The sequence below is a fragment of the Thalia democratica genome, chromosome 4, assembly GCF_965202585.1.
Source record: "Thalia democratica chromosome 4, ktThaDemo2.hap1.1, whole genome shotgun sequence".
Classification (NCBI taxonomy): Eukaryota; Metazoa; Chordata; class Thaliacea; order Salpida; family Salpidae; genus Thalia; species Thalia democratica.
Genome location: NC_139168.1, coordinates 27,107,528 through 27,126,876, shown reverse-complemented (window position 1 = coordinate 27,126,876; position 19,349 = coordinate 27,107,528). Strand labels below are relative to the sequence as shown.

At 27.3% G+C, this 19,349-nt stretch overlaps 2 protein-coding genes across 2 annotated transcripts; one reads left to right on the top strand and one right to left on the bottom strand.

Annotated features, from left to right (window-relative positions):
• Positions 1-670: 670 nt before the first annotated feature.
• Positions 671-5,853, top strand: LOC145834818 (uncharacterized). Its single transcript, XM_082942329.1, has 2 exons — positions 671-718; positions 4,353-5,853. Exons 1-2 carry the CDS (start codon positions 706-708, stop codon positions 5,630-5,632), a joined length of 1,293 nt encoding a protein of 430 aa, XP_082798455.1. The 5' UTR covers positions 671-705; the 3' UTR covers positions 5,633-5,853.
• Positions 5,854-16,221: 10,368 nt separating this feature from the next.
• On the bottom strand, positions 16,222-18,081 carry LOC145834054 (uncharacterized). Its single transcript, XM_082941381.1, has one exon. It carries the CDS (start codon positions 18,073-18,075, stop codon positions 16,687-16,689), a length of 1,389 nt encoding a protein of 462 aa, XP_082797507.1. The 5' UTR covers positions 18,076-18,081; the 3' UTR covers positions 16,222-16,686.
• Positions 18,082-19,349: the final 1,268 nt, after the last annotated feature.

Sequence of the window (19,349 nt, the reverse complement as noted above, 5' to 3'; positions counted from 1 at the left end):
ATTAATCTTAAATAAATTTTAAACAATTTGTAGGAAACATATTTTTTTAAATTTTCCAAAAAAACATTTAAAAAAAAAAAGATTTTTTATTTTATTTTGGTCATATTTTTTAAAAGTTCTTTTTTTTAATCCGCTTCCAACAAGTTGTTTGTAATATTAAAAAGTAAATTTCCTTAAAATTTGAATTATATTGCTATAAAAATGAAGGAGGAGCTTAATTTTTTTTAATTTTAAGAAAATTGCCCTTGAAAGTTTTTAATTCTATATGGTTGTATCTGATTTATTTTACAAAACTTGTTATATCTCAAAAGTTAATTATTTTTTTTTGTTCTGTAAAAACTATATTGTAGCATATACTCTAAGCTTTGAAACAAGAGCCAATGTAATTTTTTGTAAAAAAAATATTGGACCCCCATCCCTATGCCCTTAATTTAATTTTTTGGCAGTTTATTGTTTTGATTGTAACTTGAATAAAAAACTTTTGGTAATTTTTTTTAGAACTATTAAAGTAGTAAATTAATTAAGAAACTTTTAATAAACATATAAGTACATACTTGATTTAGTTTGTGTACATTTTTTTATGTAAACTGCATATTTTATACTAAAGTTAAAAAGTGTTTCGTTTTACTTGTGTACTTAATTTATTTATGGCTTAAAACCACTTTTTTAGATTTTAATAGTTTAAATAAAGTCAGATAAAAGATAATGGATGTTTCAGGTTAGTTCTTTGTTTTTTAAATTCTGTTAACATTGTAATACACTCATGCAATAGAAATAAATAAAATTTCAAAAGACTTTAATTTTTGAAACGTAGCTAAACTTATTTACTTGAACAACTAAGTCTTTATTAAGAATTCAGCAAATAAAATAATTGTTTTTTAGTTTATTTTGTTTTCACTAATAATATTGTAATAAATTCAAAAATGCTAACAAAATTGGTAAACTAGTCATTATGGTTTAGAATATTAATAATGTGTTTGCATTAAAAATATAATTTATTTCATTAAAAATAGCACTCATTTTAAAGATTTATAGTATCATAAAATAATAGTTAAATCATTATCAATTAAGTGTTTAAAATAAGTAATGTTGTTCACTAGTTTACATTACATTGAAAGGTTAGGTAAAAAATTAGTTTTACAAAATAACTTAAAAACTACTAAGTAATATTAGAAAAGAATTAAAAACACAGGATGTACTTACTTAAATTATTACAGTATTTATTTATTATCAATGTTGCCACACACTCAAGATACTCAGGATAACCCAGGGTATTTCGAAGTTTTAAAAAATCTTTTGATGACGTAGAACAACTCAGGATAATCTATGCTATTTTGATTGTTTTTAAACGCAGGCTCACTAACTACGTTTTTTTTTTAATGAAAAACTAAGGATAGTTTTAAGATTTTAAAAATCTCAAAACAGGTTTTTATATACTTTTAAAGTGATTTAGTTGCAATATTTTATTATTTATAAACAATTTTGTTGAAGAATTCGATTTTTTATGTTTAAAAAATAAAATAGGGATTTGAAAAACACAGGATGACTCAAGACAGTTTAAAGTCACTCAAGACAGTTTTTTTTTTACTTAAAGAGTGGCAACCCTGTATGCTCTTTCGGTATTAAACCATTTATTTATTTTTTTTTTTTTTATACAATAGATTTATTATAGAAAATATAGTTGTTAGTATTAAGGTAAACCAATTATGAAGCTTATGGTTTTAGTTTAAAACAATTAGAGTTCCTAACTTCAATAAGTTTGAGAATATATTATACTAAAATTAATTAGCTTAAATTACAAAAAACAACAATAAAAAAAATAGTTTTTATGTTAGTTGAGCAACTAACATTGAGCAACTGTTTTATAGTAACTTAGCATAAATCTATATAAAATCTGTCTGTAACTAGACTGATTGAAAAAAATTCACTTATTGTTTATAGTATTAAAAAACCTCTACAAATAAAAATATCAAGATAACTATAGTGTATATAAATTTTAAGATTTAAATTATTTGTATTTGTTTTGGCCATAATCAATAAAGCCGCCATGTTTTTTGCCATTGAAAATAAACAGTGATTTTCACCACATGACCAGCTGTTGGTTGTGTGGTGAAATTTATTGTTTATAATATAAGTTTAAAATTAAACTTAGTTTTATAGTAAAACGTTTTCAGCAGCGTTTTTCAAAGGGTAATTCAAGTAAGTAGAGGGGCAATAAGTGATAAGGAAGTGAAAGGGCAGTATCTTTGAAATTGTTAGCAGTCATATGACTGTTACTTTTTAGCTAGCTGAACAATATTTGACCCTGAAGTATTGTTTACACAAAGTAAGTCTCCTTTGCTCAAGTAATATATATAAAGAATTGCAAAGAACAGGGTTGGACAATTTTGGCTGTCAGGGACAATAACTAGTCAAGTCTCAAAAAAATATTATTAGTAGTAAATGGGCAATACCTGATAAAAGTCTGTGGTTGTTTTTAAATTTTTGCCAAGGGGCCATTGTAAAAACGAGTTTTCGAAACCAATAAAGCAATGGTTTAAATCTTTTAAAAATCAAAAATTAAAAAAAGATAGTATTAGACTATTAAATAAAAAATTAGTTTATCATGAAAATTACTGCTTTTATAGTTTAGCTATGTATGTTACTACAAATTTTGTTTAAAATTGTTAAGTCTTCAGCAATTAATTATGCATAGGTGCACACTTTATAAAACATTAATTAAAAATTATAACTACTAAAAGTTTCACTTTATTATTTTTAGGCTGTTTAGTTTGATAAGTTCTGTGCTATGTTATAGCAGAGTATATATGTTTTAAAACTATAAGTAATTTGATATGAATGCAAACTATTTACTGTTTATAGTTATACAATATTGTTGAGTTCTACAAATTGTAAATGTTTTTTAATTATGTAAATTTTCAACAATATTTTATACACAGTTAGTTTGATAATTGCTGCTAAATTATTGAAAATACTTAGTTTTCTATATTAAATTTTAAATAATTAAAACAAAATGTCATATAAACTTTTAAGCAGTCATCTTTATTTTATATACATGAAAGTTTACTTATTTTCAGATTATTAAAACAATTTTTTGTAAAATGATTGATAATATAAACGTAGAGGCTACTTTGTTGACTTATCTCAATATAACTAAGGCTGAAATTTAAGCTGTTAAAACTTTATTTTTTTGGTATTAATTTTTTACTAACTACAGCTAAAAAGTTGTTAAGCTTAAATATTTATACACAAATAAGTTATAGTAATATGTTTGAAATTTTTTTATATAAAATTTATGATTCCTCATCAGTAAAACTTGCTTCAAAAGTCTTTACATAACAAATTAAATATACAAGTTATGTTAAAATTATTATGTTATAAAGAAGTAAATGTAAAACATTTATAAGTTATATATAACAATAACAACAATTTGCGGAAAACTTGATTTATTGAACTAACCCGCATTAAATGTGATAAACTAATGAAACAAATCAACGTAGTTTTTAAAAGTAAGTATTTCAAATATTAGAAGATAAAAAATAAGATGAATGTGTGCATTTTCTGTATATTGATCATATACATTATTAGTTTACAAACTTTAATTAGTACCCTCACATGCATCATAAAAGTTGATTTTTTTTTTGTTTTGTTCTTTAAATCGTTTTAAATATTATAATTAGTTGTTTTAAATTGTGTTATTTATACAACTATCAAACAAACTGACATAGTTTTATACTTGTAGCTGATAAATAATGTTTGGAAACTAAAACTGTATACGATTAGTATATATTTTAGATTGTTATTAGGTATTAATTTTTTTACTTTATTTAAAAAATACGTTCATTCTTCTTTACTGTTTATCTTCTATTCTTTTAAGTACTCCGCGGAGTTATGTCATTAATTTGTAACATTAATACGTAAGTCAGTTCTTTAAATCAAGTACTTTGAAAATTGTTGTTATTGTTATATTCTAACAATAAATGAATAAAATATTGTTACATTTGAATTTGTTTCGTTCGTATGTTTATTAACAAGCATATAATAAGCAATTAGTATTTTTAAACATTTGTAAGTTATAAGTGTTATGTATATAATGAAGTAAACCTTGAGTTTCTTTTTTACAATTTAAAATAGAAAAATAATTGGTATTTTTATTTAAGAATGAAAATAAATGCTTTAAACTATAAAAATGTTTCAAATTTTAAAACAATTATACCTTAAGGAATTTTAAAATATAATTTAACTAAACGTTCATTTCTTAAGTTCAGTTTTTAAATCACGCTTGACGAAACTGATATGTGGTTCTTGCCTTCAATCTTCAAAACATTTTTACACAAATAATTTTTCAACAGACTCTGTTTACAACGCGAGGCTGAAGCACTTTCGGGATTGCGACGAAGACGAGGTCCTCCTCCTGGACGAGCTCGCCAACGAGAACGCCGACAAGAACCTCGAAATTCCGAAGCTGCCCAACCAACCGCTCAACCTGGACGAGTACTACGTCAGCCGCGACGAAACCTCCAACCAGACGCTGGCCAAGTTCAACATGGACTACCTGACGGCGGTGATCACCGACCAAAAAGGGTCGTCGCTGTTCAACGCGGTGTCCGTGGGGCTGTACGGCACCGCGAAGCACGCCCCCATGCTGCAGTACCAGGTGGCGGTGTGGTTCGGGAAGGCGGAGGGGTTCTACGACTTCTTCCCGAAGCTGAACAAGGTTGTGTCGAGGTTCCAGGTGGCCAGGAGTTTAATCAAGAGCGGGTTCGCGGCCAACGCGCTCACCCTGCCCTGCATCTGCAACGCGCTCAACATATCAATAACGTCCATCTACCCGCCGCACAACGGCCTGTTCGACCCGGAGCACCGCCAGCTCAACAGGACCTTCCACCCCATCTTCCACGACCCTGATACTGAAGTGACCAAGCAGGTGTACTTGCTGTGGGAGGGCGACTACAAGTTTGTGGTGGGCAAGCGGTGCCTGTGGACCCCTGACAGGTTCGTCTGCTGCACGCACCTGAGCAGCGATCCGGAACCAAACTTTTACCGCCATGCCGAAGTTACCCAGATGACGGAGCAAAAGGACGACGAGGTATACGTGAAGAAGCTGGCCAAGCAGGGCGTGCCGCTGGAGGGCGCCAACCCAAATAGCCTGGACGAGTTCAAGGGCATCAAGCAGTGCGAGGTGGGCACGATCAGGGCTTGCTACAACTACTTGTTGTTTTGCAAGAACGTGTTCGTGGAAATGCCCGAGATCCAGTGTTCCGACAACTACTTCAACTTTGTGGTGAAGTTGGACAGCTACGACCAGCTGAAGAACGACCGGTTCCTGTGGAAGAAGGAGGAGTGCTACGAGTCGCACTACATGCGCGGCTCCTTCCTCGAGCTCTACCTCAAGCAGGACGGCTACCACTTCAGCAAGGCCACCTTCGCCGGCACCAACACGCGGCAGGAGCCGCAGCCGAACGAGGATGACATCATAATGTGCGTGACGTACGGCTTCACGCACCTCAGCACCGCCCACTTGCGGAAGACGGTGACCGTGGTGGTGGACCCGCAGGCGTTCGGAACGCTGGCCCTGTACGAGTACTTCAACGAGTTGGGCGATCTGTTGAGCAGGATCGATCTGAACTAGAAGGTTGATGAGAAAGTTAGGTAATTTGGAAAGCGTGTTTGACGTTGTGTACTGGTTTAAATTAGGAAAATTGTGTTTGAGTTTTGCTTTTGGCTTTAAAGTGAACGGATTGTGGCTACACATTTAAAAGTGTATGACATGTAAATACTTTTAGGTGCGATACGTAAAATAAAGTTGTTTCTTGTTTATCTATAATGTTCAGTTAAGTGTACAGGGTTGCCACATAAGCTGGAATTTGAGAAATTTTGAAAAAAAAAAGAAATTTAAACGAAAATCACTTAAAAAACTCTAATTTTAAACAAATTTTACGTTTTAAGTATTAAAATTTCTATTTGATACAAAAATTCTATTATATAGGTAAAAAAATTTGTCATCATCTATTTTTTTTTTATTATAAAACACGTTTTAAGTATCTTCACAGTATCTTTTTAATGTTTGCATACTATTTAACACTTTTTTTTTACCTTAATTAAACTTAAATGTAAACTAACAGTAAACCCAAAAATGTGTACCTTTAAAGCCCTGGAGGAAATTTTGAAAACCTGGAGAAAATTTGCCCCAAACCAGTGGCAACCCCGAGTTTGGCAAATTATGAGAATAAATTTTAACATCAAACTTTTTTTTGTTATAAAAGCGTTCAACTTGACCTTTTTTCAGTATGTTGTTTCGTGCTAATAAAATCATACAAATTTATAATATTTATTTATAAAAAAAAAACTTTATATCCATTTAATTTTTACCCTATATCTTTATTCAAAATAATTCGTAACTTTTAGTATCGTTTCTTACTTTCGAAGTTTAGTTGATTTTGGTATAATTTTTATATTCACTATCAAAAAGATAACTTGTATTTCGATTTGTTTTTGAAAACTGACAAAAAACCACAAATTTAATATATAAAACATTATTTTCTAACTAAGAGTAGTTATATAGTAACGTTTATCAAACAGACTCCTTGATTTTAGTTGGGCATTATTATTGTAGCTTTAAAAAAAAGTTTTAGGCAAATTTAAACTTATACTACAATTTAAACAATCCGTACTTTTATAAACTTATAGTAATTTAAAAATTTCTTTTGTTGAATGGAAATATAAAAGTTGAATTTATACATCGTAGTTAAGGAACTAACTTCCAAGTATAAAGTTTGTTATTCTTCAGTTGAAATTAAATACATGCTTATACATAAATGATTTATATACTAATAAAATAGGAAAGTGTAACTATTTTGTTAGATAAATAAAAAAAATTAGTTCAAAATGTTACAAAATAACTATACTATAATGATAAAAAAAGATTTTTTTGTTACATTAATATTATTTTAGTTTATTTAAAATTTAGTGCGTTAGTTAGCTTAGTAAAGTCAAAAATATGTTTTCATTTAAATAAAATAATTCAGACCAACTAACCATATTGCTGTATCTTACCATCTATATTTTGAAAGTCAATTCAACTCATTTAGTAGCAAATTATTATGAGTAACGTAATTAAACAATTGTTATAATTTATCAGAATGAAACGAATTGCCTGTTCAATTTACAGCTGTATAAAACAATTAGATTAAGACGTTATAATGGTAAAGCACATATATCCATTATCTACAAGATAATTTATACAAATGCTCTTTAAAAAAGACCGTGTCAGAATAGCGTTTTCCGTGGTGGAAAGTTTTGATGAAAACTCTTATGAGACAAATAATAAAATATATTCCATGCAATAAAGATATTTAATTCAAAAAATTGTTTGTTCGGGTATACTAACGATTCCTACTCACGGTCATTTCCCGCCCAAACTATTTTAAATTTTCGTTCGTTATTTGTTTATTTTTAATTTTTTTAGACTTCTTCTGTTACTCCTTACCCTTAGTCGGTAAGCGGTTCTAGGATTTGATTGGGTGGGAGTTGAGCGGGCTGGAACTGAGCGGTTCCCTTTCGTGCGACAGTTCTAGTTGTGCAAATCTAACACCAGTTTCCATTCTTGTGTTTTAACAAAAATAAGTTTTGGAAATGTTACAAAATAACTTTTAAAACTTTCTTTATTTAGTAACTAAATGTTAATTAGAACTTATTCATTTTGACATTTTCTGTAGCTGTGAATTTGAAGTTGTTCGAAAAAGCTTCCTGTTTTTTACTGCTATTATTGTTTTAAATAAATAACTATAACAGTTGATTTTTTCAAGTTAAGTCTTATATCTGTTTCACTTAAACTATGTTTTTATATAGTCCGTAATAAGATATTAAATTGTACCCTGGTGTATTACTCAATAACCTAAAAGTTTTTTTTTGTCCACTAGGTACTGAGATCAAAAAATACTTTCTGAACTATCCTGTTTTTTCTTCAGTTTGAATTTAGTATTGACTTTTTCCACAAACAAAACAAGAAATTTCATTTTTAATTAGGTAAGTAAAAAGATACTTTTGTTCAAAAATATATTTCTTTTGTTTTAGAAAGCACGAGTTACTAGAAATTAAAGTACTTTAAATGAAAGTATTTTTCAAACATTGAACTTTTAATAAAAAACCAACAAATATTATAAGTAAAAGTAAGTTATTTAGGTGAGATTTCGAAGAATACTCAAAATCTGTTGAGTTTTATTTACTTTAATGTCAAACTCGATTTGTTTCTAAAAGTTTTCAAAGTAATTATGTAGATAAAACGAAAAACACTATAAAGATTAACTTTTTCTAAAATCTAGACATGAGGGGACGTTTCATGGTCTGTTAAAAAGTTTTAGTTTGAATCAGTAGACAGTGAAAAGTGAAGCGTAGTATTAATGGTATACGAAATGAAAGATAAATTACTTAAAAAGTTATTATTTTTTGTGATCGCTACTGAGACTGAATTTTGCTACCATTTAAGTGCAACGATTATTAAAATATCAAACAGTATCATCATAATTTAAAAAAATATTCAACCACCGAATATCTAATCAAATCAATACAGATGCAACGGCTGTTCCTTCTTGATTTTACTTTGCAACTTTTAACTGCATAACACTTTTTCTATGATTAAACGAAAACACACCAACTGCATTGAATGTTAGAATTACAAGCGTTATATTTTTTTGCGGAAGTTTTTGCGCACCAGCTTGAATGCTTTTAATAACGAGCTAATTTACCACCTATTTACTCATTATTATACTCTAATACTTATATTAATTTCAATAATTGCCCTTGACAAGGCGTTAAAAGGTATCCAAGAGGTGTGCGACTCGATAACCGATTTTTTTTTCGTGTCTCAGGTCCTAGGACCAAATATTTTAAGTGTTTTTATTTTTTCATGCAATAAACTAATGATAATACTTGTTAAAACAAATTGCTTTGCTCACAAAATATTTACTCGAACGTGGTGTTTTAATTTAAAACAAACATTTGTTAAGTATTCAGGGCTCAGTTATTTATTTTTAACTTTGAAGGTATTTCAACAAATGGAATCATTTTAATAAAAAACATAAATAAACTTGAAAAAAAATAGAAAGATGTTTCCAAACTAAACAAATAAGCAGTGTTGAGATTTATTATGCTTAAGTTGAACACTTAACGATTCGAATCAATACGTCGATACTAAATAACCGTATGAATAATGAGACAAAAATATTTGAAACATATTTAAAAGTCATAATTAATTCTAACTACCTAACGAAATAAAATAGTAAAAATAAAAATTCTTTTGTAAAATTTAAACAAAGTAAAAACATTTAATACAGTATTGAACTATTTTAAATTAAATGTAAAGTACAAAAATGCACAAGACTAATAGACATAAAACTTGCTTGAGTCTAACATTTGATATTTAAAAACATTGTTTATATTCGTCTTATAATATCGATAGCTCTTTTAACTTAAACTATATGAACTAACAAAATAAAGTATAAAGAGTGCAGTAGTTTATCAAATGTTATAAGACAGAAGAAATTTTTAAAATTAAGTAAAACAATTCATTATATGGCTATCGTGAAAAAAGGATAAATTTATATTATACTAAATACTAGTAAGAATTTTATCAATTAAAGTACATATATAAAATTAAAGTTTTAAATTTTAGCTGTAAAAGTAAAACTACAAGTAAATTAAGAAAAATACATTTTAGTAAGTCTTTTTTATTCTAATCAGTATGAAGTTACAAAAAACTGCTATTTTAAATTTACAGTACACTATCCTTTATTTCTATACTAAAACACTCAAAACATGTAAGAAAGTGTTTTTCAGTGTCCCATTTTTATAGTCTAGTGTGCACAGAATTTTATTTTCGAGTAGTTTATTGCTATTAAAGTTGTGGAAGACCACTGCTTTAGTGCATCTACTTTGAATTTTTATACACTTTATTTAAATTAGCATATTTAAAATACGCGGCTTAAAATCAGCTACAAACTTCAACAAAGCAACTAAAGACAAATTATTTACAAAACATTGAGATTTGCGTGGTTTAGGTTCTACTTAACATGCACCCAAAATATTGTTTGCCGACTGTATCCGACCTGCAACATGGTTTTAAATTGTTAATCCTTTAACAAACAACTAAACTAAAAATTAAGATATAAAAACATGGTATAGCTCAAATTTTGAGTAAATTGCGGTTCTTGTGGTATGATTATATTCTTATAATCTTTTTAGTAGGATAACTTAAACTTAAAAAGTAAAAACTAAAATTAAAAATTTCATAATAGTAAATTAGCCTGCGAAAGTCTATTTTTAATAAATCTGGCCCGTAATAAACAAAAGACTGCCACATCTGCCCTATAGACTCGAGAAGTTGCCTAACCATGTTCTAATTCAGGGGTCGGCAAACTGCGGCCCGCGGGCCAAATGCGGCCCGCGAAGGGTAAATCTGCGGCCCGCAAGCACGTTACTTTTTTGAATGAAATGCGGCCCGCGAAAGAAAATTTTGCGGCCCGCGAGCATGTAAATGTGGCCCGCTGAGCAAAATTATATTTTAAATTAAATTTTTTTGATTAATTTATTTTTAAGTCCCTGTATAACATTTTAAAACAATTAAAAGACTTTACTTATTTAGTTTAAAAATGTGAAAAAGATAGGTTAGCATTCCACTAGTTTTTTTTCTCAATTTCATAATAACTTTACTCTTACAACAGCAAATTATTTTCTATAAAAAGAGTATAAAAAGTGCTTTAAATTAGTAAGATAATTATATGATACCTATATTGTAAATAAACTAAACGTAAATGTTTTCCGTTTTCTACAAAAGTAATGAACAGTAATTAACTAAAATGTCATTTCTTTACAGTTTAGTTTTTTTTTACACGTTTTTTATACCTAAGTTCTTATTACAGATGTTTTGTTACTAAATGTTATATTTTAGTGTGCACAAATACATTTGAAATAACATAATAACATAAAATAAGGTCAATTTGATTTTGGTTTTGACACCTTTAATTTTTTAGAAGTTTTCTTTGCATTTTGAATTAATTACTATGCAAACCAGTGTACAAAGGTGCTCACATTTTAAACCACCTTATTTAATACTTAACGAGATAAACTTTAGTTTATGCCTAATTTTCTAACATTATTGTTTCTACATGTAATTATCTAAGTGTGTACTAACACATATAAAACAATATATATGACGTAAATTAAAAAAGTTTTTGTAAGTTATACTTTTTGATTTTTCAAACAATGTTTTTTGGCAAAATAAATTAGTTTTTATGCGTTGCATACTAATATAAACAGTTGCTGTTTTTTGAAACTACCTATTTAATTCAAACTAGATTGAGAAATAGTAATTTATTAAGTTTAAACATTTTTTATCAAAATAGTTAAAATTCGATCAAATAAACAAATAAAAAATGCCACACACTCAGACTATGACTATTTGAAGACTTCAAATCTCAGTCCAATTTAGTCATTTTTCAGTTTTTGGCTTGAATTGCTTTTTTTATGCTAAAATATCAGGCTAGTTTTGATCACTCGGACTGACTTTTTTGCTTTAAAGTGTGGTAAATTAAATTTATGATGTATGTTTTGTTCAATGCACAGTGTTTGTTTGAATTAAAATATATTTTAAATTTTAATTCTTGCAGCTAATATAATTTGAATTATTATTTATATTAATTGTATACATATAACTGTGAATAACTTGTGTTGCCAAAAAATTCTTAAAAAGCTTGCAATTTATACTTAAAAAATCTGAAAAAGCCTTAAATTTGAGAATTATCGAAAAAACCTGGAATTTTAAACAATTTTTACATGTAAAGTAATAAAATTTCGATTTGACACAAGAAATCTACAGTATAATTATATTTTATTAAAAAATTAAAGCAGATTAACAGTATCTTTTAAGATTTTCTATATTATGTAAGACAGGTTTTTTACTTTTAATTTAATTTTATACTAAAAATATAAGCAACAAGTTGTACTTTTAAAAATTTTATATTTGTGCATTGCACCTTTGCTTTTAAATGGTTTTACCCATTTTTGTGCTTTGTTTTGGAACTAAAACTAGAAATTTTAGCTATTTTAACTTTTAATAAAATTTTAATATAATTCAGACATTTTTGCTTTTGAAGTGGCAACCGTTTAAAATACTAATAAAGTATTTTATTAAAGTATTCGAGCATTAACTATGTTAAAAAATTTATTTAGCTTATCTACAGTAGAAATAGGTATTAATTTTATTTAATTAATTAACTACTAAGTTTTCAAAAGATTACAAACTATTAAGACGCAAAATCTATTTTAAAAATTTAACATTTTTTTAAATATGAAAAGGTGGTTCATAACATAAAAAATGTATAAAAGTGACCTATAAATGTTTTTTCAAGCTCGGTTTTTATAGAGAATTAGGTTGTAATTAAAACAATAAAAATAACTTGTTAAGTTTAACTCATTAAGTTTTTAAGAAAGTACATATTCTATCAAGACTTAAGTATATTTAACAATGTAAACTCTATTCCAATAGATATTTATATATTAAATAGGCATTCTTTTTGTAGCTAAAAGTCATTTAAAGTAATAAAGTGAATAAAAGTAAAACTATCTCTGGTGTGACTAAAATTAAAGCCTAAAGATTATTCAAATATCACTAAAACTAAAACTGTGGCCCGCGAAGATTCTGAAAACTTTAAATTTGGCCCGCGAGCACCAACTGCCTGCCGACCCCTGTTCTAATTATTAACTATTTTTTTATTTTTTAGTTCATTTTCTTTTATTAGTTTAAGAATAAACATTCAAGTATAATTCAGTAAGTTTTTCGATAAACAAAAATCTGTACACGGTACAATTACAGTAAGAAAGTATTCAAGTTTTCAACAAAATAAATTTAAAAAACTCATGTATTTAAACAAAACAATAAATGCAGTTCTAAATCTGCAAACATATAAGACTAGATTAGTGTACTGAATATTTAAATCTTAAATCTTGCTTATAATTTTTTTTTATTATCTTATACACTTAATTTTTAATTTTATTTATCATGGTTAAAGCCTTTATATAAAGGTTTAAATTTTTTTTTAAGGTAGTAGTATAAGTTTAATAATTATTAAACCACAAATAAACAAAAGTAAAAAATAGAATTAAAAAAATATTTAAAAAAAAGTGACCTTTAAGTCACTCTAATAATTTCGATAAGTGTGTTCTTACATTTTAAAAGAAAAAAATATTTAGGTTAAAATAAAACTTACATAGAAATAGATTATGATTTATGTTAAATGCAATACTACTTTATATCCAAGTATTGCTATATACGTTTTATATCTTTATTGTATTTTTTAAAACACAATTCCCCTATTAGCTTTTTTTACATCAGTTTTTTAAAACAGAAAAAAAATAGTTTCTAAATGACTTATTGTATATCCTATACAAATTATAACAAATGTAAAATAAATTGCAAAAAAGTTTTAGAAAATAAGTCTTACAGGTGTTTTTCTGTAAGTTTCTGCAAGCAATTTTTAACAAAAACTATGAAGAATTTGGGGTAACTTTAAAACTGTAAAAGGCAAAGACTGGTTGGATTTAAATTTACATAACTTCTTAAATACTTGAAGCAGAAAAATAACAAAACCTATTTTGAAACAAAGAAATCACGTTCTGTCTAACAACATTTAACACTTGGTATAATTTTCTTTTAAGTAAGATTAACTTGTTATAATTTTCCACTTGAACTCTGTTTTCAGCCCACTGTGCAGGCATCAAAATACTGTTTGGATAAACCTACAATAATAGTTATATGCCTAATGATTGATTTTTTTTTTGTAAATATGTATATAGAATTCTAGTCATATTTGCTAAAACATTAAAAAAAGACATTTCATCTCTAGGCAATTGAGGTATTCTGTTATCTTTAATATTGCTAATAACTTTTTTGATTATCTTAGACACATATTTTTAGTTTTTTTTATCGAGCTGAAAAAAAACTCCTGACTTTTCTAAATCAAACTCTTAATTTAAACCGAATTAAAACTACATAACCAAAGATTTTAATTATCCATGGTTTCAAAATTAGTTTTTATACAGATTAAATCAATTTTTTAGAAAATAAAACTAGCAAAATTTTAGTTATATTAGTTTGTAAATGATTATAAACTTTCGTATTAAGAGCATGTTCGTATGAAAATTCAAGACTTTTTTCGAAAACCCCCACTTTTGTCTTTTCTGATTTTGTCGCAACCCTGCTTATATACTCATATATTTCAAAATAACTTAAATCTTGAATCAACCTCTATGATTTTAAACTCTATATTTAAAGAATTATAAAAAAAATACTACTTTTTAAAAGCGTAAAACATTTAAGATTTAATAAAATAAAACTCAGAGAAGCTTATCAATTATATACCTTTACTAAAAAGAACTAAGCTTCAAAAATCAGTTATGACAATTCATGACTGAAGAAATGTTTAAAAAATATGTATACAATGAAAGGTTTATTAAAAACTTGCCGAAGTGTATGGTTAACGTGATTTAAGTAGATTTAAAATTAATTAGATTTGTTTTAACTATTCTTCTACACACAAAAAATCTACAAATAATTTTACCGTAGTCAGTTTTACAACATTGTGGCACTTAATTTATTTAGCAATAAGCTATAACTACGATGTAATTGTTGGGAAACTTGAGTTTACAACAAACTTAATACAAAGCTACTTGTACTGATAAACTTGCTAGTCATAGTAGATGTTGTTACAGTCGGCAGTCAAGTGCAGTTTTAATAAAACGAAATTTTTACCGCTATATTCAGTTATCACCGTTGGAAAAAGTTAGTCAATTTGTGGTATAATTCATTATTAAAAGAAATTCAAATTAAAGATTTTTAATCAATTCTTAAGTTTTGATTCTATTTCACAAGATCTCCGAGCTTTTCTAAAGCAAAAAACAGCTGTAAAATCATAAGATTGTGAACCTTTAGCTCATTTTAGTAAATAAGATATTTTACATGAAGAATAACTCCTTGTTGAATTAAGTAAATTTAATAACAACGTAAATTATCTGAAACAAGAATAAACATGTAAACTAAAATGAGCTAAAGATTAATAATTCTACACTTATCTTGTTCTAGGTTTTAATTTGTCAAATTTTAACGCAATATTTATAAAAGTAGACGAAATATCGGACCTTAAACCACATTTATTAAAAGTTACGAATATAAAAGCTTATTACTTTCATTAAATTTAGTTAAAACAATCAACTTTTACAAATAATAGTATACTTCAACTTTTTAATAAATTTATAGTAGTTCAAATCAAAAAATGTTAATACCACTGATAAACCCAAACTGCTTGATTAATTTTCATTTGACAAATATATTAATATGTACAGCTAGTAAACCTTGTCTTAATTTTCTTTAAAAAAAACTAATAGAGTATGAAAAAGAAATAAAACTGTAAATAATAGGTAAAACAATTAAACTTATTTGGTAGACAGAAAAAATGGGTCAAATTTACACTAAGAAATGTTGTATAAAATACTTTTTTCTACAATAAAAACAGACATCAAGTATTCATATAAACTAAACTGTTTTTTTTATTTTACAAACATTATGCATATTATTGTCTGATTTTTAAACGTTTAAGAGTTTTGAACTTTTATAAACCTATTATTATGTAGAAGCTCAAAGTTGTTATGAAAATGTTACAGAAATTCATTAAATTATGCTAAGCTAATTTCTCAACGTTGAGGCAAAAATACACTTGTAAAATTTTGTTTGATATCAAAATTATAAAAAAAATCTTCAACTTTATAAGATAAAGTTGCAGTGAGTATTTAATAAAATTTTTATACTTATCTTAATCACTTTACATAAAAAACACTAATTTTGAATTTATAAAAAATAAAACAAAACAAACTGTACACTTGTAAGAGGCTTTACATTAATCATTCATATTATACGATTTTATTTATTGGATGCATTAAATGCTAAAAGTAAGGCAAATACAAATACTTATATTTCTGTGTGTGCTAATAAACAACAAAAGAATTTTCATAAATAAAGAAATACCTTCACTTTGTAAACTGTTATATTGGTAGAAGTAAAATAGTTAATGTAAACATAGTGCAAGAAAAAAGCATAAATACTTCTTTTGTTTATAATCAAGTAAATAGTATTTTTTTATTAATATTTTCTTACAAAACATTTACAGACACTACACTTTTAAGCAAACTAAAATTTTAAATGAACAAAGCAAAAAAAAACTTTAACAGACTATATACAAAAAAACAAAATAAAATGTAATACTATAAAAAACTAAACAAAATGATGTTTTAGAAAATACAGCTTAGTCAGTGAGAGCATAAATTTATTTTAGCAAGAAGAATTGATGATTTTATATATAAAAAATAGATTTAATTTAATTTGATGGCAGTAAACTAATAAAACTTAATGATATCTTCGAACTTAATTGTAGTCAATACATTTATATTGCAACAAAAGGCCTGAGAAAGAAATAAAGAAAAAGTTTTTTTAAATATACAAATTACAAAAAAATATATTTAATCAGCAAATATCTGCACCAATATTTATAAAAATCCGGATTTAATTTATTATATTAATGTAAACGTCTATATGGACTGAAAGGTTATAAAACATTAACATAACCATACTTTTTCATTTTAAAACTTTTTTATAGTAGATTGTAATTGACCTTTATAAAACTCATGACATTGCAATGTATTTACCTTTTCAACTAATGACAACTTCGGTTTAGTTTCAGCGAAACCTCGACTACATAAAACTTCAAAACCTTTATTTCCAGTGTAGCGCTTGTAAAGGTCAGAATAAAACCCTAATAATCTTTTTGCATCCATATTTTGGTAATGGTCCAGAAAGCCAATCATTCCAAATTTTCTGTTGTAAAAGTTTGAGTAAGTGATTTTTGAACACTGGGGAAGAGCAAACACAGCACTGCCACTTTCTTTTGATCTTGTCACTATGGCGTTTGGAGACAGATGGACATAAGATAGAGTTTTAGATTCATCATGCTCAGAATGGTATCCAGGAAAAGCCGAGACGTGCTTGGGAAAGTAGGTGAATTTGTGACTTTTGTAGCTCTTATTTTTCAGCAAGTCATTGTATTTTATCCACTCAAATGATCGTTTAGAAGTCAAAATTTTATATGACTTATGAATGTTTTCACCAGAAAACGGAAGCGTAGCAAAATGTTTACCCTCAATCAAGAACCCAGCAACATTTTTTATACCAAACCAGTCCATAGTTGCTAAATAGACTTTTTTCTGCTGCCCTTCTATGTTTATCTTGCCACAGTCAACAGCATTAAGAGAAACGTTTCCATCTTTTTGTTTGTCCCAGCTCCAAAAACAGTCTGGGTTAAAGAGTGTCTTCAAAACTGTTTTCTGGCTCAGCAGTTTCAATGAAGAAACTGGTCTTATGCACAGCACCTCGTAGTGTCTGTAAATGTACTCGTGTACAAACGGCACATAAAGACACCTATGACTCGGATGAATTTTGCCACAAAGAACTGTTTCATCACTTATAGTAATTCTTGATTGATTTTGTTCGAAGCTTCCGTTTTGCCAAGTTGTACCGGAAGTGACTGCAATTGTCCTTCCAATGTGCAGGACTTCTTCAAAGTTTTTTAAGTTTGAACGAAAAAGGTGCTGGCAAACTATCAATGTGTTTTTGTTAGTTTGTCCGTTTTGCGCTTGCTCCCAATACAAAACGCTTGGATCTGTAGCTGTCAAAACTTCATATTTTGAAAGCCTGTGCTCTGTTGTTCCATAGGGTATTCTAGCAAAAACTTCTCCTTCAATGAGCATGCCAGGCACTTTTACGAAGTTTCGGCCGCTTGCTCTTACACAGAAAACTTTTTTCGTCTTGTTTCTGATCACAACAGTTCCTGCTTGGAAAGCATTTGGTGGTATGGTGCCATGCTTGCAAGAATTCCAAAATACACCCTGATCGTTCATAAAAATTTCAGTGAACTGTCCGTACGTGAAGTCATCAATAAACTTTTCAGTTCCATTCTCAAAGTCAACAGACATCTTTAAAATTCTGTTAAATTTGTTTTAATTAGTAATTTTTATACAATTTACCATTGTTTTTTAATTCAGTTCATTATTTTATTTTCACTCCACTAAAAAAACGTTTTTGTAATTAAAATTTTATATCTCTACTAAGTATTAACTAGTGCATCAAAGACTTTTTTTAAACTACAAACAAAAAGTACAGTAATATAAAAAAAATACGATTTATAGTATAAGATTATGCTATAATGCCTTATAAAATTCTGACTAAGTCAATTGTAAAAATTCTTATAGTAAAAAAAAATTAATCATTTTGTTGATTTAACAAAAAAAAAATACAGGTTATAAAAAGTATATAAACAGGGGAAAAAGTTTATTTTAGAAAATTTAACAGTAATTAGTTTAAAATAAAGCTTACAAAAAGCTTACTAAGTGCCAAAATTCTGTTGGAAGGAATTTTTAAAAAATAAAAAAATTATATGAAAATAAACAAAAAAAAGTTTTTTTTTAGTTTTTTTGTTATAAAATTTTTATTTTTTGATTTTTTCAAATTCTGTTCGAACAGTATTTTTTAAATATTGCAAGGAACATATCCTAAAAATTTGAGGTAGTTATCTCAAAAAACGTAGGAGAAGATAGATTTTTAGTGATTTCTAGTTATATGCCATTTTAGTTTGCGCCTCCCAAAAGGATCCTATTGTTGTCTCCGACTTTGACCAGCTATATATCAAAAATTATTTTGAATTTTTAAAATCTGTAAGAAACATCTTGTAGCCTAGTAAAAACTATATAAAAAAAGATCAAAAACCAAAAAAGGGTGTTTACCCCCCCCCCCCCTATGCCCTTAAATTTTTTATACAAAATTATTTTTGCAAAATGTATACCAAAATTTCAAATGTTTGACAATCATTAGTTTTTAGCTAGTAATCTTTCATACTTTTATTTACATCACTTTTATCCATTAAAGGAGAATAATTTAAAGAATTAAGCATAACACAACTACATGTCTATTAAAAATCTAATGAAACTAGTTTTTATGTACAACTTGTCTATTCTAAAACAAAAACAAAGCCACAAAGAAAAGAAAATAAACAGGACAATGACATTTAAATTGTTTACCGGTCAAGCATGGTTTCTAATTCAATACCTACCTAGTTAGCATATTTTAAATAACCTATTTCTATTTGAATAAGAACTTAACTATAACCAAGATCTTAAATAGAGTGAAAAACTATTTTATAACTGAGTTCTTTGAAATAAATATTTGCTAAATAGCCCAGTTTACAACAAAT